Genomic DNA, 22,903 nt, shown 5'->3' on the forward strand with positions numbered 1-22,903 from the left:
GCTGTAGGAAACGGCTGACGGTGTTTTGATTTTAAGGAATGGCGCCATCTAGCGTAACTCGTTCACATTTGTAGTTCTTGCTTGCCTGCTCAATTTGTTGATATCGAAATAAAATTAAAATTCCATTAAACATTGTACAGAGACTGTTGCCGGGAGGGGATGGTAGACAAGATTGAAGTCAAATGACAATTAACTAGGCTAATTTAAGATTTACCCATGTTTTTAAAGATGGTGCCCACACTAAATGTGTCACCACACTGGAGCAAGAAATGAAACTATTGGATGCACCAGCGTGGAAAATTCTACGTTGCAGTCCAGGCCCACAGATGCCCAGAAGTTTTCCTGGCTCTCACTGTTCTCGTGAAGTAACCCCATCTTCCCCCAATCTGTTTATGCACTTCATGTTTATACTTGGAGAGCTACGAACAGAAGAACATATCCAAGAGCAACTGAAAGTTGTAGGCACAAACAACAAATGTCTGAAATTAAGCCGTAACAGCACTGACTGTTTCATTGTATGTTGGGGGGCTACTGAAGGTATGGAGTTCCTTTTTTATTTTTTAAATGGACTCCACTGAAACACCTCAGGTTTCCTCAGGTTGCAGAGTCCAAATCCCTGAGCAGCGTGCTGATGCCACTTCTTCTTCTTCCTGATAGTTCTACTTATAGCTAAATTATACTAAAGTATACCAACCATTAGCAAACCTTTGTTTATGTCATGACCAGTAAAGTATCAGTGAGATACACTACTACACATTATGTGAAAGAAACCTGTTTGAGACAGTCAAAAGAATATTTCAGGATGTGAACTAACAAATTAAATGTCAATATTTAATATTTATTATCAGATGAATTCAATATTTATCAAATAAATTACATTACACCATCAGTGCAATCGTGAAGTTCCACGCATAAATACACACACTTTAAAACAGAGGTTCTCATGTGCATGTACATTTGCTCTCTGTCTGGCTAACTGAGAGTAGGTAGAGAGCTATAGATGATAATTTGTTTATTTTATGAGGTATGCAACATGTTCAGACCAAGAATAAGAATCTGGATTCTGTTACTAAGGGCATGTTTTGGTCTGTAAGGGCCATCTTAGAAGTCTGGCCTGTCCTTCTTTAGTTTCGAGTAGTCTGTGTTAATGGCGAAAAGCTGGAGGGAGGAAAATACAAAAGAACATAAGCTCATCTCATTAAATCATTAAGGCCAGATTTACATCTGCCATTTGAGAATCAGATCAGAATAAACCAAATGTTAAAACAGGGAAGACCTTTAATTACACTGTAACACTCCCACCCACCCCTCAGCTTGGAATGGTCCATTTCTAAGTATAACTCTGATTCCAGATCTGCTCCTAATCTGGTGTAATTTAGATTTTCAGGCCTTGACCCACTGCATGTTTCGTACATTAAGTGAATGAGGTTGTCGTAACAGTTTTCCCCACCTTGTACTGGTCGTTAGGTCCTAGTTTGTTCCACGGTTCTGGGTTGTTTGTGCGATCCCACCTGAAATGCACATCACACAGTTGAAACCAAGCAACGTGAAAAGTCACACGATATCCATCGCTAACCTCTGACGGAGTGAGAACTCACGAGCAGTCTGGGTTCTTGAGAGCTGCCCTGCCGAGACTCAGAACACACAAGGTCGCTCCGCCACCGATAAACACAAACAGAGGGATCAGCTAAAGACAGACAGAGAGAGAGAGAGAGAGAGAGAGAGAGAGAGAAACCAAGCAAAAAAGAATAAGTTCAATTACACATTAGGTTGAACTACATGCGTGTTAGTGTTATTTAACTTGAGAAGTTGATTGATTACAGTAAGATTGTAGATTTTTCATCACCATTCGTGATAGCAGCCTGCTAGGAATCAATGTATAGCAATTAGGCTTTAACGCAGGCTTAAGGACAGGTTGGAAACATGGCCAAACTTTGCCATGGCAACAATGTTTTGTTTTGTTTTGTCATTTAGGTAGCCCGTATGAGATAGCCTTAAAACGACACACCTGCCGGCAGCAAAAATTGCTCGGTGTTCTTCGCACTGTAGCTATACCAACAGTTCCCGGGAGACGCCTGTGTACGCGCAGCACCGGTTTATTTATACACCACGTGACCTCAAGGAATTATCGGTCAAGCATTCTAGAGTTGGCCCTGTGGTCCAGAGAGGCTGCGCACACACGCAGCTCAAAATTCTTATGATGTCCGTCGAATAATTCTGAACATAAAGCGATCACGGGACGTTTTTTTTAAGATGTCAAAGGACGTGACTAAATAAAGAACGGCCGACCCTTCTCCATATACTGCAATGTCCTTGGGCTTGGAATTTACAATAGCCCGTTATAAAGGTTACCGTGGCATCAGCAACGCCCGTCATAAAGGTTACCGTGGCATCAGCAACGCACGTCATAAAGGTTACCGTGGCATCAGCAACTATTAACGTCACTTCAGTAGACTATAGGAACGTGCGCGTATGACCTCTGTTCATGGCTGACAGCCACCTCTTTCGCATTTAAACGTGCGCTGATATGGATGCAATACCTGTAAAATGCCGATAAGCGTTTAATATTAGATTGTTGGTGGTGTACATTCGCATTGCAGCTTTTCCAATATACGTACAAATCGCGAGAGAAAAACTGGGACTGCGAAATTATTTCACAACCTGAATGTAAGATCTGTCAATGAATTTAAAGAATCTCATATGAAAATTACATGGTGTGATTATAAATCCACTCGGTAACCCTCAATGTCATTCAGATTAAGCGAAATTACTAAAAAAAAAAAACACAGCCTACTTACAGCTGGATGATTTCTGAGTTGTTTTGCCACTAGGTTCAGCATCCTTCCTGGCTTTCTATTCAAATAATAAACTTATTGATTTGATGATTCGGTGCTGCGATGAGTCGGTGCCCTGTAGAAGAGTCCCTGCTACCTCAGCGTAAAAACCCAGCCCGTTACAATACCGTCCAATCCAACAACAGAACTGAAACAACGCTAGGCGCTGGAAAAGTATAGGATACCAGAGGTGTTCCTGGTACTAGAATAAGAGTCATGAGGAAATAAGGGATAATCGCTGCGAAGTATTTCGTTTTCCCCAATATGGCAATAATGGTGAAATACTGGAAAGGAGTACGCTTACTACTTGTATATGACGCATAACTTGTGACCGGAATTACGAAGACTTCTTGTGTCTTTTGATGCCTATAAACGTTGGTGTTTGTTAAAGCACACACAAGGACAATTAACAGACAGGACATTCATGTGTTTTAAGGTAATTTATCAATTCACTAATACAAACAAAAATATTTTAGGTTACTTCTGAACATTCTTTTATAGCAAGCAACTTGCACTTACTTTCGATTAAAACAAATGTGTTGTAAATAAGTTAGAATAATAACATAACGGTCCCAAATAGACACAAGTTCTGCAAAAAAAGAAATAAAATACCGAGACGTACAAACTGAACAGAAGGAGATTGCTCTCCACTGTAATAAACAAACAATCTTAAGTGCAAGATGCTGTAATATGCCGTGAACATGAATGACTCACGTTGTGTAGCTTATGTGGCAAAAAGCCAACTCCAACAACCAAACTATCAGTATTTACGCCTCTAATAACTATGTTCAAATACATATACAGGTGTGAATATCAAAATACTTTGCCTACTCAAAGTACACTGTGCAAACATTCATTTAACTAGAAAACTAATATATGCCATTCTCTCCTTTTCAAATGTCAAAGAAATGTCAGAATAACAAAAATATTCAGTACCTCATCAATGGTCACCCTAAGTAGCCTTCTAAACCATACACTTCAATCCCGTTAATATACCTTTTCAAAAAAATAATGTTTGAAACACACATTTGGGACATTAACAGCAAGGGAGTAAGTGTAGTCTGAGAGGTCTGGAGGGTGAGGTGACCCTTTTTCTACATTCACCTGCTTCACTCTATTGTGCCCATACTGAAACGCATTAACAGAAGTCAAAATAAAAGCTTAGAGACACATCTACTAATCACAAATTACGGACTCATTTGTATTCATTGGTCAATAAAATATATATATATATATATATATACACACACATATATACATATACATATATACATATATACACACACACATATAAAATGTGTATATGTATGTGTGTGTGTGTATATATATATATATATATATATATATATATATATAAATAAATAAATATACACACATACATATATATATATACATATACACATACACACACTATTATATATTACACACACATACATATGTACATACATACATATATATATATATTTTAATAAAAATAAAGAAAGAAAACTCTTCTCTAAATATATAACACTCTCTCGTGCACTTATAATTAAACACTATAAATAGTGCCTTACCCAGTGATAATTCATTAAGTTATGTGACTTTTACCTTGTATGTTGAGTTGTAGACCATTTCAGCCATGCTGAAGTTACAGTAGAGGCTGTTCTATGCAGCCCTGATCTAAGAACTGAAGCAGACATTCACTGTTTCTAAGGGGTTGACTCTTACCATTATGGGAAAGCCAACCAATTCTAATCAATCTTTAATTACCATCATCTGTGACCTTGTCTTTTCAAATCATAAAAATGTAAAGCAAAATGTGCCTGGTGCACAATGAGCAGGTGTCAAACACTGGGGCAGGGTGAAAGACTGCACACCCCCTCTGAATGCACTGGGGCTGGGTGAAAGACTGCACACCCCCTCTGAATGCACTGTGGCTGGGTGAAAGACTGCACACCCTCTCTGAGTTTTAATCTCCGCTTCATTGTTTTTACTGCAGTCTGCTTAGGGTTTGATAGTTTAGGATTTGATAATCAGAGGTTTACAGACATCTGGTCAGTGATGCTTTAAAATAAAAATAATAATAATAATAATAATAATAATAATAATAATAATAATATCACACACACACACATGCACGAACACACTACATCTCAAGAGAATATTTGTCGTCATTGTAAAGAGCAAGAGCAGGAGCATTTAGAAATGCACTGCTTTAGCCTACACAGCTTTTATACACAGGAGAAAAGACGACCAAGGGTTAAAAAAAATGCCAGAAGGCTAGTGCAGCATTTCACAGGGTGGAGAATTCTAAGAGTGTGGAAAAAGACAGTGGGTCTCATCGTACTGGCTGCTGGTTTCAGACATCCTAAGTACCCGGTGGTCATTAATACTCCAAGACTGGTGGGGTCTGGCGTGCTCCAGCCTGTCCCGCCCAACAGGACACTGGAGACACTGACAGGCTCCGGAAGAGGAAGTCCACCGAAGGCAGGAGGGGCTTCAGCAGATTGACAGGACAGAAGGCAGAACCTCCATGAGGGGTGAAGTTTACCTTATTTGGATCAGGGCAGTAAGTGAGATACGCCTGATCTTTGCACAGAGCACTGGAGGTCAGAAACATAATTCAATACTTCAGAAAACTATTAAATACTGCTTACAGTTAAAAAAAACAAAAAAACAACAACAACGCAATTATCTGTGAAGTAGCAGATGTTCAGTTGGTCATAAGAGTGTGTTGGACTAGACCACATCTGCCCCAGTGTGTTAATTCATGATCTCTTGATTGCACCATTAGCCATTTGGAACAGTTAAGTATGTACACGTTTTTGTGTGTGTGTGTGTGTGTGTGCGCGCGCAAGAATATGCAAGTGTGTGTTCGTATGCAAGAGTATGCATGTATGCACAAGTGTGCGTGAGTGTTTGTATACACACTCGTGCATGTTTACGTAAACATGTGCTAGCACACTCACGTGTTCTCCTCACACACAGGCACTCTCTCACAGCCCTCCGGTGGCTCCCTCTGGAAGCAGTAGCTCTTGTTTGGACGCGGAGAAGATGCCATGGGTGACGGCAGGGGTGAGGGACAAGAAGATGCACCAGCGCCCGGCTGATCTGCACAGGGCCACGGCACAAACGTCACAGCACAAACACGCAGGAGTGCACTCATCTGCCCCTCCCGCCAGTCTCAAAGGGGCAGGCCTACCACACTACAGAAGCCACGCCTCTCGTGAACAGTTCATGTGCATAAGCATTTTTCTACAGTAATGCCACCTGTTCTGATGTTCTTAGTTCTGTATCTGTTACTCATTTGTTCTGCTGTATTCTGCACGCCATACAATATTATTTGGACACCGTTACTTTTATATATTTTTCTATTCTTTATATACTTGAATACATGTATTATGTGACTGTATATATGCATGTAAGATTTAAGCAATGGATCTTGGTGATTGCACTTTCTGCTGTGAATTGAGAACTACTGCGTAACTAAAGATAAACTCCTTGTATGTGTGAATAAAGCCTGACTCTGGGGAACGAGAGGCGTTTACCAGTGTCCAGGTCATGCAGGCACTGTGGAGAGGCGCATGGAGACAAGGATGAGGATGGGTGCGTGAAGGAGAGGGCCTCGCTCTGGACGCTGCCTCTGGAGCTCAGAGTGGGAACAGGAGCTCGGTGGCCATCAGGCACCTCCAGCAGCTTGGAGAAGAAACACTCCCTTTAACTACAATAACATGGTGACACAGCGACACCTTTGGGGGCTTGACCAATGTATCATTTTCTTCAATGAATTAATGATACTTGTGATATTTATTTATTTTTATACAAATACTTATCTGATATATTGTGATTACTTCCATACTTAAAACTGTTAGTGATTACATTTTAAAATAGGTCAACAGAATAGATCTACAAGTGGTGTGTGCGGTAGGCTCGTTTGATGTACTGTACACCAGGGTAACAAGCCATACCAGCAATAATTGTGCATTATTGTCCACACCACCATTACCTGGGACATAAACAAATAAGACACTGGAACAGGAACTCGTATGCAGTTCCAAAATGAAGCAAGTCTCATGGTGAAACCTGGGCCACTTCTACCTGCTTCATGCACGTACCCTGCTGTGCAAGATGGGCGAGTGGCGTATAAAGGCCCTTTCCAGCTCTTGGTCCAGTCCCTCCTCACCGTGTCCCTGGACAGAGGGCAGCCGGCTCAAAGGTGATGGAGACATAGGCACTGATTGAGACTGAACGACAGACACAAGGAGACGCACGCACAAAAATAGATTTAATACTAAATGTAGCTGCACATCTTTAGACTGTACACACCTACATATCTACAGTGTGATCAAATGAAACTGACAAGGGTGTGTGTGTGTGTGAGAGATGGATGTGTGAAGCAGGACTGCATCTGGATCTCGATTTGATGCCACTGCTCTTCCTGTTGCTAAATGCTGCACTCCTCACTTCCTCTGCTGAGTGTGCATATGTGTGTGTACACAGACTTTACCCACAGACCACTGAAGTAATTTGGTTATTCACTAGGTCCTAACCCCCACCCCTCAAGCCTACGCTTGTTTTCAAAATTCAATGTGAACGACATCAGCTTTATGCATTATATCTGTAATCCAGTAGCACCGAGGGAAGACAGTTCTATTACTACAACATAGTAAAGAATAAGTTCAAATAAAATAAACAGGATGAGTATATTGTGTATATTGTGATGTGTGTAGCCCATTTATTTACGAGTTATCAAACAGGCCAATTCTTCAGACACAGCTTTACGTACTTTGACGTCTGTGTGCCTTTACCAACCTACATAATAAGTATTTTAAAAGAGCTCTACATACTTCAGATGTTTTCAAGGTTATTTTTGCCTTGGAAATGTGTATAGAGATGCAGAAGTTCATTGGGTGAGGGCACTACGAAACATTGAGAGAGTTAGGTGTGTGTACACTTGTTTGTGTTCATTTTCCACCTGTACACATGCTCGTAGAGGGTAGTGTGGTTTCTCGAGAATGCCCACATGCACTCCCGGCTTGGGCTTCTGTTGCAACTGTTGCTTTAGTTTGGCAATCTGAAATGGGGATGATGAAGAAAGAAAGGAAGTGACAGATTACATCAGAGAAAAGAAAAAAAAAAAAACCAACCTTGTGCCTCCAGCACATCAGCATGCTATATCTTTGGCACCACAATACTCTCTCTCTCGCACTCTCTCTCTCACACACACATACTCTCTCTCTCTCTCTCACACACTCTCTCTCTCTCTCTCACACACACACACACTCTCACACACACACACACACTCTCACACACACACACACTCTCACACACACACACTCTCACACACACACACTCTCACACACACACACTCTCACACACACACACTCTCACACACACACACTCTCACACACACACTCTCACACACACACTCTCACACACACACACACACTCTCACACACACACACACACTCTCACACACACACACACACACTCTCACACACACACACTCTCACACACACACACTCTCACACACACACACTCTCACACACACTCTCACACACACACACACTCTCACACACACACACACTCTCACACACACACACACACTCTCACACTCTCACACTCCCCCCCCCCCCCCCCCCCCCCCCCTACATCTTGTAAATGTTCAGCATGTCCCCATGATGCTGAGCGTCTGTGGCTCCAGGAGATCCTTCTTTGAGCTTCATCCGGCCACCAAGTCTGCATGAAACAATCATCATCATCATTATCTTCCAATGCCAAGCATCATCTCTTTCAGCAGAGCAACAGAGGACACTACATATGCAACATAGCAAGCTAACCAATTATGAACACATACTGCCCTCAACATAAGATCACTGCATTGCAAGATACCAAACTGAGAATTCTTCTTCCTTTTGGTACATGGGGAACAGAAAGCAAAGGTTAAAAAATAGACAAAAGCCTCACTACATCATAGGATTTCCTTCCTCTTAACAGCTGAGGAACAATCAAACCAGACTCAGGCCAGAGACCATCACGTTGGCCTCCAGCACAAGCCTAAAGCCACAGCTCAATAGTAACACACAGCCACAAGCAGAACTCAATACCAACAGCCAGTGAACCAACTGTCACCATTCTCTGGCCTTTGCTTGGTACTAAATTTTAATTTATTCATTCTTACATTGTGGTTTCCACCAACAGGCTGTAGTACAGATTTAGAAATTATTATACCAAAGGTGGAGAAACCTACTGAAGTACATAATTAGTTTGCTTTGAGTACACACTGACAAAAATGTGTTTATTGACTTAAGACACTCCCAAAGGACAGGTTAGTGGGGTAATGCGATCTCTCTTTCAAATGCTAATAACAAACAGAAGGAATTAGCTTTGGGAACTACACCACTCACAGCTCATCTCCAGACACCCCCATTTGTGGTAACCCAACTCCACCCGGGCCTGAGACCTGCGGACATGCTGGCAACCAGTCGCACTGACCGTAGGTCAGATGTCCCCTTCGAAGCTCTGGGACTAATGAGCTTAATAAAACAGCTGATTTCAGATCAACTTGAGCAGGTCCCTGCCTACAGAAAATGTGCAGAAGTTGCAATGAGGATGTGGCTTCTGCTATTCTCTACTGCCGGTGAGAAAAGGGTGAGAGAAAGAGAAACAACAACAACAAAAAACAAAAAACAAAACACCACTTAACAGATCAACCAACATGATCAGCTTAGTCAGACGACCGAACACCATGCGGCCCCGTGTACTCCTTCTCTCCTCTCCGCATCTTTACTGAACGCTACAGAAGCCACTTCACTAATGCACAGAAGGGTAAAAGCAGCACATGGCACAGCTGGACTCCGATCTGAACCACATCTATCCCTGCAGCTGTGAGCTGACGACTGCTGTCCCTCCGGCCCCTGACCTGTGTGAATTGATCTTTTTGTCCACTCCGTCCAGATTCGTCGCCGTCTCTGGGCCACTGGCCCTGCAGGTAGGGTCCAACGATAGCATCTGAAGAAAGCGCCCTTCGAATCTTCACTTGTGGCAGGACTTGGGCCTTCTCAGCTGCTGAAAGAGAAGAAGAGAGATGTCACTTCAGACCTAATGTGGCAGGTCTTAGAGCTACCAGATCGGAGCTGAACACACCACATGCTTCATCTGGGAAACAAAACAAAAAATAACAAACACTCGATAGTTCTTGTCCTGGTTAGGGACGGCTTGCTTAACGTTTTCAGTGTATTTAATAATTGATCACATGAACCAAAAGGTGCCAAATATAAATATACATTAAATATATATTACGTGTTTGTGCAAAGAAAAATATTTCCAACGCTAACCAGGCCATGCAATATAAAAAAACTAGATCACCAAATTACTAATTATGTAAGGTTAGGTAACATTTAGTTCATTTTTCTGTTTGTTAGATACACATTGAGCTTTGAAGAAGAAATAAAAAATACCTTTGAAAGAGAATATAAAACATTTTATGAGGCGCAGTCTTTATTGGACCTAAAGAAATATTGTGTTGGCTAACGCAATTCAAATGACTGACCTATAAAAGGTAAACTGATATGAAAGGCAATTAATCGTACCTTCGTACGCAATAAATGTTTATTTAGCATACGTTTAGTTTATATTTTGTTTATTCATTAAATAAAGCATACATTTAGTTTATTTATATATAATCTTTATAAATGAATGATTCCTGCTCAGCCTTAGGGCTGACTGATAAACATCGATATTTGTTTTTAATTATACTATACAACTAGAGTAATGTTAATTGCGTGTTGGGTCAGCTATATATATATATATATGCAAAATATCTTAAGATTTTTAATCATTGCTATGGAAGCGATATATAAAGACGCTGCGTTTTCTGACATCGCTAGAAAATCAGCTGTCTGGATGGCAAAGTTCGTTGGCAACGTTTAATGGCTAAATTTGTGCGCACCACTTTACCTGGACTGACATTTCTGAGGTCTGCACGTGTTTTCCTGTGAAGCTGGAACGGAACGGTCGCGCGGAGCGGCTGGAGACCGGGGTTCGACTCGCGAGGCTGGGCGCCGGGACCGAGGCTCGTCTCGCGGGCCATTCCCTCGCGACCTCCGTTGCTAGACATCCCTCGCCCAGTAACTCGGAGACGCTGGTACGGAGCTCAGATCTAGCTAGCTAGCCTAGCAGCAAGTTCACCTGAAACACCTTGCTTTAAAAGAAACCGAAACCTCTTGCTTACTGTATTTCCGCAACAACTTCACCTAAAATATTACAACCAACTAACTGCGGCGTACAAAGTGTTATAGGGAGCCACCAAGCCAACTTGGTAGAGCTGAGGAAAGCTTGACTTATTCGAGCTAGCTAGACTTTGTGGCGTTTGTTCGTTTAACTTACTTTCTGCATCTAGCTAGCTAAATGTCATCAAGACAAACTACTATCACAACCGCTATCTCCAGAATACAAATAAAGTAGCCGAACTAATTACAAAGGATCAAGCTGAACTATTGGCTAACGCTGAAGTTGTTGGATCGACGTTTCCTCCGTCAGTCAGTCCCCTTAATATATAGCAAATGTTGAGACATCACAAACATTCATTTTGAGGGTAAGTGCCTGCCTATAAACCTCTCGTTTTGGTTGGCTACTGAAGCCTACTACTTTACGCCTATTGGATACTGTGACATCAATCTAGACGTGTGCGAACCAAAAAAAAAGTTTTCTTTTAAGCAAAGGTACCCTGTATCACACAAATGTTTTAGTTTCCACCCATTTTACATTATATGAATTAATATTTATATGACTTGAATTTATATGAAAATAAGTCCATCCATGTATGTTTTTTTCTCTTTTCACATTAAATTGGAATGACTGACTTACCCATGTATAAAGTGCAAGAAAATAACTTTTAATTGTTTTGTCAATTTAATACATTCACTTTCTTTTATATCCACTATTAAAAGAATACAGGTGTTTATTTAGATAGGGCATTGGGTGTATCTCTGTAGTCAGCTCCCTGTGGGTGGTTTCCTGCTGTATGCATTGTGTAAGATAACTGCTCGTACTTTGCTGCAGTTCGGGTTAGCCTGGGGTGGAGTGTCCATGAGATAGATATATGAACCGGAGCATGAAATTCTGATGAATAGGGCTGATCAGAACTGTTGTTCAGTGAGAATTATGAATACATATTTATAATATTACTACAGTTTTTAATAGAGTATCATGCATAGGAAGTTCACAGGATAAGCGTATGTACTGGTCCTTAGAGCCTCCAGAATCCAGTCATGGAGATTCTGCAGGGCTCATAGACAGACACTCACATCTTTAGAGACCAATGCACTAACTGCCCAGTCTTGGCACTGACATTAGCATATTGCCTTATCAAGACCCACATAAAATACTGGGCAGATTGTGCTTGTTATCAAAGAACATTAACACCCTCAGTTTCTCCTCCACAAGAAGAGATAAACCAAAGGTAAGAGCAGAGCATCACCTTCATCACAGCGTTATTAAGGCCTCGACTTCCTGTTTTCTGAACATATTCTGAACCCCTCAGGATCCATTTAACATCCAGACACTTTCTGTGTGGAGCACTTTCTACTGTGAAACTCTAAATTAACAAACGACTCTAACCTTTGACCTATAATGGACACTGATTATTTATTTGACCTCCAGGCCACAGTCTTTGCAGCTCCAGATACACCCATACCACAGAGGGCCAACAGTGGCAAAAGCTTTTTGCTTTCTAGGAAGCTGCACACGAGCCACAAGAGCTGCTAAGGCCAGTTCAGCAGAGGACACAATACTTACACAGGAGGAACAAAAACCTGTTCTTTGTTCTTTGCTGTTCTCGTGCTTCTTTTCTTGCTTGTCTTCCATCTCTTCACTGATGGTGTCTTGTTCATCATTGGCCTCTTTTTGCCTGTTAGACTGCCTGTGTGGGTAGGCCTGGCACGCATATGGCAAAATATGGCACCTGCCAAGGCTAAAGGTGCTGATCCACAATGCCTCTTCGAGTAGGCACCAGAGAGGCTCTGGCAAGAGTTAACTGCAGCTGTGGCCTGGCGCCTTTTTACTGCTGTGGTTTCTTACGTGTTTGTGTAAACAGACACTGTCGCCATGGTCACTGCACCTTATTTCAATGCCCTGCTAGTACGTGACTGAGGTGTGCTGTCTAAATAACTGTCCTTCAGAGAGTTGCTTATCAGGATGGAACAAATAAGACCACTCCTCAGTAACAAATTTGCACTGCTCTGGTGAATGAAAGGGGAGAATGGAGAGGTGAGTGAGTGTTGAAATGTGAGACAATGTCCAACTTCAACAACAATAAAAAAGGGACAAAGAGGAGGCAGTTTTATTGCAATTTAGAATAACGAACAGCATAGTGCATTCCAATGCAGTAATAAATACCAGACTTTTAGTAGAAATGAAAACCTGTAAGTACATATTAAAATTAATAAATGCTAAGAATTCCAACTGTTTTGTGTGTGTGGCATGACCCTTTCTCTCACTCACGCACATACTATTAATTAGAAATCTTTATATTTGAAGTGAAAGTTATTTTAAAAACTCATCACCTTATCCAGTTTCATTTATTCAGTTTCCAAATACATGTGATTACCCCCATAACTATCTTTCCCGTTACCATGACATCTCTGCTTTAGTGTTCATATGGGTGTTATAACAGTTTCTGTCTGATCAAGGCTGAGTACACAGGAGGCATCCAGTAAAGATGCTACCATAAGGAGACAAACTGGACAAACTAATGACAAAGATGTCAAACACATGGTATACTGGTATGAAGATAGATAGATAGATAGATAGATAGATAGATAGATAGATAGATAGATAGATAGATAGATAGATAGATAGATAGATAGATAGATAGATAGATAGATAGATAGATAGATAGATAGATAGATAGACAGATTTCATTTTTTTATGAGGCCATTTGGCACCTCTGTGACATTACAACACAGGCCACTGCTCTGTGCATCTTTTGGCAGTTGAATTCTCTCATATCCAGCATCTTCAACCGTGTATGTGGGGACAGATTTAAAGTCACGTCTTCCTATTTATATTACCACTCTCAAATGGACAGTAAAGCCCTACGAGAGGACAGGCCACACAGGGTGGGGGGTCCCCCAGCACTACACAAGCTCCGAGGCCAAGCATGCATGCAGTTTAGAGAAGAGTTGCGCTGAGGTTGTGAGACTGCTGGATTGTGAACCACTCCATCACAGGGGGTGTGAAATGAGTTGCTTAGGAATACAGACACTGACTATTATGTAAGAGTGTGTGTGTGTGTGTCTGTGTCTGTTCCTGTCATGCATGTACACTGTACCGTGTTTTGTATGTGTATGAACTTTATGTAAATGCATATGTCTGTATGACTGCATTTTCAATTCTTAAAGGAAAGTAGGTCCCAAGGTGAAGAGAAGCATGAAGCTCTCCAGGGGAGTTGAGTCGCTGAGTGCATAGTCCACAGACAGGGTCATAGTCTACAATCCATGTCCATCATGAGTACCACATAGGGCTACCAAACAGCAAAGACATTCAGAGACACGCAGGGACTGAGACACACTGCCAGCATCACCACGGTGCTGGACACAAAAACGTTCACTTGTCCAGAAATAAAGAAAGCTTTAGCCACTCTTCGGCATGTAGCCCTCTCTCCAAACACACATCACAGATGGTGAAAGAGGACACTTCTGTTTAGCAGACTGAGACAGGGAACATTACTGCTAGATGGTGCTTAGTCATGGAGTCTTTGGATGTATCTGCTGATAAAACACATTTCTGCATGTGCGTGCATGTGAGCGTGAGTGAGATGGGGTTTTTGGCGCCCCCTAGCTGGGAGTGAGAGCAGGACTCGGCTCTGCACTAATGTTTACCAGGCACTCTGTGGATCTCAGGCTGGGTAAAGATTTACAGCTGGGCAAAGAGGCCAGTGAGCCACAGAGACCCAACATGGAGGGAGTGTAGTCTTTACCTGAGAAGAAGGACAACGCAGGGGAATGGGGAAAACAAACCAGGGAGAAAGAGTAAACATTCAAAAAGTTACACACTTAAAAGTAAACCATTCACAGCAGTTGAAGAGCAGATGTCCTGTTTATCTGTGATTGATCTGTGAACACAATGTCACTCCAATCAGCTGTGAGGCTGTACCTGCTGCGCACCAAGGCTGGCAATTACTCTTCTTCCTCTCGGCTTTCTGGGAATTGGAGTCCAAGCCAACGTGTGCCGAGAGAGGCTCAGGGCTCAGTAAACTTCTGCTGTGGGTTTTTATAGAAAGAGTGCAGAACACTACATCAAATTAACAAATGATGTTAGCTAGGGACTGAAGCATTTAGGAAATAGCTGGTAGCTGTGAAACTTTCAAGAGCGAGTCTCACAGTTAATGAGTTAGCTAGGTACATTTTAATTCTTTAATGGAACTTAAAGAAAATTTATAAAAGCATACTTTTTTATCAAAACATCCTATAATCAGAAACCTTTCCAAGGAAATTATTTGATTGTTTTTGTCAAACACCCTGCTACATCGTCATGGTGCTGACCGTCATGTAACTGATAAATAGAGCACTGGTGTATCAAATGACAATTTTCCTGCACACAAAGCTGTTCTCAAACCCAGGGGACATTTTACAGAGAATCACCATTATCAGAAGAAAGTTCAGGCCTAATATTTCTGTAGGAAACTACAGGATGAACTAACAGACAGCAGTGTTCTTTCTCCGTCACCTGCGGTAGTGTTTCCTCTCCTCCTGGTTGTTGTAAGTATGAAGTGATGGCCACTGGTTAACAAGGGGGATTGACATATCCTTAGACAGGGGGTGGGGCTCACCAGGAATCAGACTTGTCCTGAGACACACACACACACACACACACACACACACACACAAAACCACACACATGTACACAAACACAGATAAACTGATGATATACAGTGAGTGAAGAGTGGGTTGTTCCTGTAGTTTGAGGGTAATGCCCTCCAGTTCTGTGTGTGTGTGTGTGTGTTTGTACTCACAGTTGTTCCTGTAGTTCGAGGATAATGCCCTCCAGTTCTCTTTTCTCCTGTTGACTCTCTAGCTGGAGCTCCTCCAGTCTAGCATTCAGTCTCTTATTCTCAGTCTCCAAGTTCTTCAGCTGGGACTCCCTGAGCCTCACCAGCTCCTCCAGATACCCCTATACACACACACACACACACACAGAAACACACACAGAAACACACAGTCCTCAACATGTCACAAAATTTCAGTGTAGTCATAGCGATTTCCCTTGTTAAGACTTCAGTGTAGTCACAGCAATTTTCCAACTACAGCAGTATGTAGTTCAATGGAAATAATGTATTTGTTGAGAATAGGGTAATTCTCGATCTGTAATTTTATGTAGATATCAGATCAGTTCAGTGTATAGATATGCCAACCTTCTGGGCGTTGACAATCTTGAACCTCTGTTCCATCTTGCGACATTTGCTGCTCCAGCTCTCCTCGTCTGTTACTAGTGGGAGGTAGGGATGTTCTGGAACGCTGTCATCACTGTTGCTGCTATCCACACTGCAGCAGTCATCATCGTCACTCAGGTAGTCATAGCTACACACCACCCAACAACAGCATTACTGCTGAGCTCCCAGCAACAAAGCACAGCAGAGATTGGAGTGTCATAGCAAGTGGGCCCCACAGCAACAGTATATGTCAGTATAGGGACAAGTAGTCATAGCAACAAGTCAGATCGGAACCCCCCCCCCCAATCAATGTACGCTGCAGTAGGATCTGCTTCTTGCATACATTACACTTGTCTCATGCCCCGCTTTTTTTTTTAGCTCCAAATCTGAAGGTCTGATGAGGTTGTGTGGAATACAAGTGTCCCACACACACTCTTATTAAATGACCATACTGGCCACGCCAGGAGTGTTGAGAAGCACAGGATGGCTGTCTGCAGGGTTGGCAGTCTGCATGGGGTAGCAATCTGCTTTGGTTGATTATGCCCAGCTAGGCAGCAGCTCAGCAGAGGCTTGGAAGACTGAGACATCTGGGGGCACCAGATCAAACAACAGCACCATAACGGACAGCAGCGCAGCCTCTCCAGGAAGGAAACCCACACAGCTCTCTAATCACCAGCTCCAACCGAAGGGAAACAGGCAACAATACAGCGGTCTGACACGCTGCCAGTGTGCAGAGCATTATGGTGGGGCCACATTCTGGAGCCTGTTTTCCTGATATTCTTTACAAATTGAGCAGGTCGACGTTAAATCAACACACATTTTTAATGTTAATTTTACATACAGTGAGTGAAAAATAGGACTATCAACTCTCTCGTGCACTGTTTGATATGTATATGACAAAGCAATTTCGTAAGTCTCTCTGCATAAGAGTGTTTGCCAAATGCCGAAAAAGTAAATGTAAATATTAATATGATGATATATAGAAATATGAATTTGCTGGCAAACGAAGAAGAGCAGATACAAAACGAATCTTCCACAACGAGACAAGGCTCCTCACCTCTGGGTGAACTTCAGATACGGAGTGTAGTCAATCACAGCTTCAGCTTTACCATCCAGAGCTTCTCCCTTCAGACAGAAACTGGGGACACACGAAACACCTCCTCTCAGGATGCACGGAACACCTCCTCTCAGGACCTCGGACCAGTTTGACCTATCAAAATCCCTCCCCCACTGTACCAGGACTGTTCTAGACCCTTATATCTTTACATCTCCTCTTCCATTCACTCCCCAGCCATACACGCATGCATACATGCACCCACACATGCATGCGCACACATACGCTGTTTTTTATCTTACCTGAAGTCAATCGCTCCAAGTCCAATCAGCATACCGGTCAGCACAGTGGCCTCCTCTCGTAACATGATAGCCCCTTCCTCATAGAACCTCCTGCGCACACACGCGCGCGCGCGCGCACACACACACACACACACAAAGACATAAATGCCCAATGAACCAATTGAACACACAACATTTCACATATTAGCAGGCCAGTAAAGATATGTTTGTCTGGAAATTATCCCTTAGGTTAGTTAGCTCATAAGAACTGGACCACAGCGTTACATGTATGCAATTCCATGTGTGTTGTTCTACATGCGTGCTTTTCCACACGTGTGCATTCAGTGGAGCTCTGACCTGGTGGTGCGGCTGTCTCTCAACGCTGTGGCAACGTATTCCGACAGTCGCTTCTCCATCAGTGCCACCCGTATCCATGCTCTACCCTGCACACACCCACACCCACACACAATTAATCTTTTAAGCACCTTATATACAATTCTCACAAGTGCTTCGGTGCTTACAAAGAATCAGACAGTTAAAACAACATTAAAACATGAACAGATGGTTTCTGGGATGCAGATTGCCTAATCCCACACCAAACTGCAGTGGCAGTGGTGAATCAACACTGGAAATTATTTTTAATCTACACTTAGTCTTAATCTGAGTTTGTCAAATTTACCCTCAATGCAATGCAGTGTGACCTATGCAAAAGAACAAACAATTTATTTTTGGATTACCTCGGAGCATTTCCACAAAGGAAATAATGAATGCATGTTGGGTAACAGATGTGGTGTGTATTGCGGAAATACAGCATCTCAAACTGTCATTAAGAGCTATTAAAACAAATGTACATCTCCGTCTCCATGGCCACGGCCTGACAACTGACTCACAAACCCGATTCATCGTATAGATTATGCAATAGAAAGTCTTGCCCCTTCCAGCAGGGCAGCACTGCCCACCTTTGCCCTGGACGTGCTGATGTTCTCCATGTTCTCTATGCTTCCCACACAGTTGTTCTGCACCTTGCTGCACGCCAGACGTATGAAGTCCCAGAAGCTGCGCTGACCATCAAACCAGCTGCCTGAGCCTGTCTCACAGGAGCACCGAATACGGGGACAAATCGTTCAGATTTTAAGCAAGAAAAGAGAAATAGAAGGAATGTTTTTGCCTCGCTCATTCCTTCCTGAGCTGATGACAGAGGCGGTGTCTTTCACCGATGTTATTTACCTTTGAAGCGATGGCTAAGGATGTGCTCGAGGATAGCGGCGAAATTGATGAACTCCTCCGATGAATCATCTATGGGCTCGGCTGTGTACTTCTCCAACAGTGTTTTCACTGAAAACCTGGCATGCAAACAGCGCATCAAACTCATAACCAACCAGTCAGTTCCACCATACCTGTGCCAGGCAGGCACAGTCAAGGTGTCAAGAGTGCCGATCTGTATCCAAAATGTTTCTAATAAATTAGTCAACACATCAGATGAACCCACAGCATGAGGAAAAAGAATCTGTGGGGCAGAGACACAGTGGCAGAAGTGGTAGAATGTGGTAGAAGGAAATTCTCCCCATTTACTCAACGCTACTACAAGCATTTCCTCTTCTGAGGTAGGTAATGTATATGTATAGGTATTTAGATGTGGTGGCAACAGCACACTATGGGCAAAAAGGGATCAGATAGGAGCAAGATTTTCAGATAGAGCAAATTACTTGTAATGTAATAATGTAATGGAATATGCAGTTGTATCATACTCAGAAATGAAGACCTAAAGTCCACCTCACAAAATAAGCGCTGTGTGTGTTTGTGCGAGTTTGTGTGTGTGAAAGAGAGAGAGAGAGAGAGAGAGAGAGAGAGAGAGAGAGAGAGAGAGCAGATGCAGTAAGGCAAAGTCATGCTTGCTATTCCAGCCAATGGCAGAGCCAGGAGACATAAGGAGCAGTGACATCACCATGGCTTATTCTATGGGCAACAATGCTCCCTTCACCAGTAAAGCCAGCTCATCTCTAAGCAGTACAAACAGGACAATAAGCCAGCTATGCGTTACAGCCAAGCACCCAGATGTCAAATGGGTCCCTCAAAAAGACAACCAACCCTTTAGGAGGCCTAAAACCAGTTTGTGATATTCATCCATGATTTACAACTCAGAGTCTATTTTATACCAGTGTACTGTTTGCAATCTCAAAGTATATTAAATTAGTAATTAGTAAATTGCCACATTATTTTTCTGCAGATGTTAGAGCTGTTAGCCTATCCTAAATGCAGAACCAAAAAAAAAAAGGATACATTTTCTTAGAATAAGGAATCACTAAAAACAAGGATTCCAAATAAAAATTAAAACAAAATAAATAACAAAAAACTCAAAAGCACAGTAGCATATTCCCTCTCAGAGAACCAAAGGGCATCGGCTCCCGTGGTACCCGCAAATCGCACGTCCTTGCCGGAGAAGGTTGTCGTCATAGCAACGACATCATCCGGGAACACATTTAAATCACACGTCTCGTGACACGTTCCCAAAAAGGCTCTCCTTGAGCAATCACGTGCATCTGCGACCAAGACCGACCAGCCTGACATGTCCTAGCTAGTTATCGTATCGAAGATGACTTTAATGTACAGTTAGTCTGAGGTCTAAATCAAACGTAACTATGGGCTACGTTATTACAGGCTAATCGATAGTCTATCACTGTTGTTTGTTAGTAAATGAATAAAAATTTAAAGAATCAGAATATAGCACCTAATTAAACCCACTTACAGGATCCCAAATACGATGTAGACCAGGCGGTGCACTCCAGTGAGGTTTAACCCCTGATTTCAATAGGCCCACTGGCTTCATAGGCCGGTACAACTCGTCCCTGTGCATTGTAATAAAACTGACTATCCACGCGAATTCTTAAAGCCAAAAAGCGCGATTCCTTTTACATCTCTAGGCTAGCGGGCGTAGCATCACCTCGCCGTTTTGAAGTGCTGGGCTACCCTGTGAACGCACCTGCAAACGGTGATTAGGTTTCTCCTTTCAACGGCGACGCTCCTGGAGCACCCCCTCTTCGACTGCACGCCCATAGCCATCGCGGACGGCACGCAGCTCTACTCCATTCAGGAGCGGCAGCACCGCGGAACCCCTCCCTTGGGGAGACCCACACGGCTGCGATTTTATACGCGGAGACAGCGAGTGCAGTAGAGCGCCATGTTCTAAAGCAGTCTGTGCAAAGCAGCTGACATGCAAATGAAAAACAATATTTTAAAAGTAATTGTCGTGTTTCCTGCTTGTGGCGGGCTACCTTTCTCGACCCCTAATTCTTGCTCCGGGGGGGGGGGCGTCTCAGCTCCGCCTCGCTCGTGACATCGGTATGATCTCACCATTCATCATCATTCCCGTTTAACGAGGCGGTAAAACGTCATTTTGCATGATGAAAATTAAACAATTGGATAAATATTAGGCAGAAATTCCTAATGATATGCATTTTATAATCAAATATATCAAAACGGTGTTCCTAGAAATATAGAAATAACCATAGAGCCAAATGAATAAAAATATAGAGTTAAGCTCGATAAAAAGGAGATTATTATAAAACAGATATAAATAAATTAATATTTCCTGATTTCTACTTGTATGTGGCGAGGGGGTTGTCTTAATATTTGCTTACTTTGTAATTAGGTATATAGAATGGTCCACGCTAGTCTACATATACTGTTTCTTTATCCTTAGCCATGTATCTAAGTTTAATTTAACAAAGAAAATCATTCGTTTTCTAGCCATGGTTTCCAGTTTCTGTAATAACTAGTAATCTAAGATCTTCTGAGCGCTATTAGGCAAAAAAAAAAAAAAATAATAATAATAATAATATATATATATATATATATATATATATATATATATATATATATATATATATATATATATATATATATATATGAAGAATACGAGAATGAAGCTTACAAGATTAATTTATCTGCACTTTTTGTTAACGATCTGCATAATACAAAAGACTAATTAATGTAAGGATGAGCAGAAGAAGAATCAAGTATTCGCAAGACCGCAGGCCACTGATATTCAGATCTCAGTCCTCAAGGTGCAGGTCCTATAGGTTTTCCGCCCTCCCTTTATCTTGAAGTCGGCAAAATGGGTAACCAGTTACATGAATCATTTCATCAACTACAAGGGATTAAAAAATCCATAAATGGGATTTGGATTCGTGGTCCAGATTTGAATACAAGTTCCGTAGACCAATGGACAAAACTGAGACATTTCTAGTGCTAGTCACTAGAGGGCGCACTGCTCAACTTTTAATTGCTGAGTAGTTTAGAATTAGTGAATAGTGTTTTAGGCTTCGTGTTGAACTTGAAGTTAAACAGCGTCTGAGCAGTTAATATTGCGCAGTGTCATCTTTTGCCTTGGTTCCTCTCAAGATTCCTTCCTCATGCTCTAGGGAGTTTTTCCTTGCCACTGTCACCCTTGGCTTGCTCACTGGGGGCTTGGACTTGGACATTTGTAAAAGCTGCTTTTTGACAACATCTGTTGTGAAAAGCCCTATAGAAATACATTTTGATTTTGATTTGTAATTATTATTATTTTTTTAATATGAGAACATTTAGATCCATTAAAAAATCAATTCCCCTAAAACAATATCGCCACCCTGCCGGTGCTGAGCAGCATTGGCTCTTCATGGGCTCTTCATCGGCTCCCCATCGGCTCTTTATCAGGTCTTCATCTTCAGATCTTGAGTTAAGTCTTACTAATGCACAGTCTTAACAAAATTAACAATAAAAACAAACTAAAAACAAAATTAAGCAGAATTAAACATGAAAAAAGTCAAATTAAAGCTGTTACAAATTTGAAAAAATCCTAAATAGATATGTAGTTTGTATTTATATATGACATGAAGCTGAGTTTTGGTTCATTAGCTGCAAGCTTATGCAATCTCAAAAGAGATTGTAATGAACTGTTGCAATTGTTAATGAATGGTTTGGATTGCTTGGTAAAAATAAATGTGATGTCAAAAAGTGCACATTCTTTCTTTAATTATTTTCTACTTTTACTCAAATTCTTTAAAAGCTTCCTAATCAGGAATTTTTGAACAAGTAAATTATTATTTTTTCCTTTTTGATTATTTTAAAATTTATTTATTATTTGTTTTGTTACTGTCAATGACAATATTATTATAACTTTCCTATTCAATTCAGTTTAATAATTAAAAATCATGTTCCACCAGAAACCAAAAAAAATAAAATAAAATGGAAACTGTGATTTAAACTGTGACTATCCCTGTAAATTCCCACAATGCAGTTAGACTACTTTTCCCCTTGATTGCCTGACTGTTTCCACGATCGT

The 22,903-nt window shown here is 41.7% G+C and overlaps 3 protein-coding genes across 5 annotated transcripts; all 3 read right to left on the reverse strand.

Moving 5' to 3' along the window:
- Nucleotides 1-805: 805 nt before the first annotated feature.
- On the reverse strand, nt 806-3,060 carry ndufa4 (NADH:ubiquinone oxidoreductase subunit A4). Its single transcript, XM_027009210.2, has 4 exons — nt 2,799-3,060; nt 1,599-1,687; nt 1,451-1,511; nt 806-1,158 (listed from the first exon to the last, which is right to left on the reverse strand). Exons 1-4 carry the CDS (start codon nt 2,838-2,840, stop codon nt 1,102-1,104), a joined length of 249 nt encoding a protein of 82 aa, XP_026865011.1. The 5' UTR covers nt 2,841-3,060; the 3' UTR covers nt 806-1,101.
- Nucleotides 3,061-4,263: 1,203 nt separating this feature from the next.
- Nucleotides 4,264-11,358, reverse strand: fam117ab (family with sequence similarity 117 member Ab). 3 transcript variants are annotated; one of them, XM_027009234.2, is made up of 8 exons: nt 10,773-11,358; nt 9,736-9,878; nt 8,466-8,552; nt 7,789-7,887; nt 6,929-7,057; nt 6,362-6,509; nt 5,783-5,924; nt 4,264-5,416 (listed from the first exon to the last, which is right to left on the reverse strand). In XM_027009234.2, the coding sequence occupies exons 1-8, from the start codon at nt 10,930-10,932 to the stop codon at nt 5,200-5,202; spliced, it is 1,125 nt and encodes a 374-aa protein (XP_026865035.2). In that variant the 5' UTR covers nt 10,933-11,358; the 3' UTR covers nt 4,264-5,199. The 3 variants fall into 3 exon arrangements, with proteins under 3 accessions (XP_026865035.2, XP_026865036.2, XP_026865034.2); XM_027009235.2 differs by having other exon boundaries at nt 6,929-7,003; nt 9,736-9,881; XM_027009233.2 differs by having other exon boundaries at nt 9,736-9,881.
- Nucleotides 11,359-13,669: 2,311 nt separating this feature from the next.
- rundc3ab (RUN domain containing 3Ab) lies at nt 13,670-20,875 on the reverse strand. The gene is made up of 11 exons (XM_027009172.2): nt 20,561-20,875; nt 18,808-18,923; nt 18,540-18,667; nt 17,938-18,023; nt 17,602-17,691; nt 17,303-17,383; nt 16,228-16,393; nt 15,829-15,986; nt 15,543-15,662; nt 14,970-15,076; nt 13,670-14,793 (listed from the first exon to the last, which is right to left on the reverse strand). The coding sequence occupies exons 1-11, from the start codon at nt 20,638-20,640 to the stop codon at nt 14,651-14,653; spliced, it is 1,275 nt and encodes a 424-aa protein (XP_026864973.2). The 5' UTR covers nt 20,641-20,875; the 3' UTR covers nt 13,670-14,650.
- Between the last annotated feature and the right edge of the window lie 2,028 nt (nt 20,876-22,903).

This window comes from Electrophorus electricus, chromosome 14 (genome assembly GCF_013358815.1).
Source record: "Electrophorus electricus isolate fEleEle1 chromosome 14, fEleEle1.pri, whole genome shotgun sequence".
NCBI classification, from domain to species: domain Eukaryota; kingdom Metazoa; phylum Chordata; class Actinopteri; order Gymnotiformes; family Gymnotidae; genus Electrophorus; species Electrophorus electricus.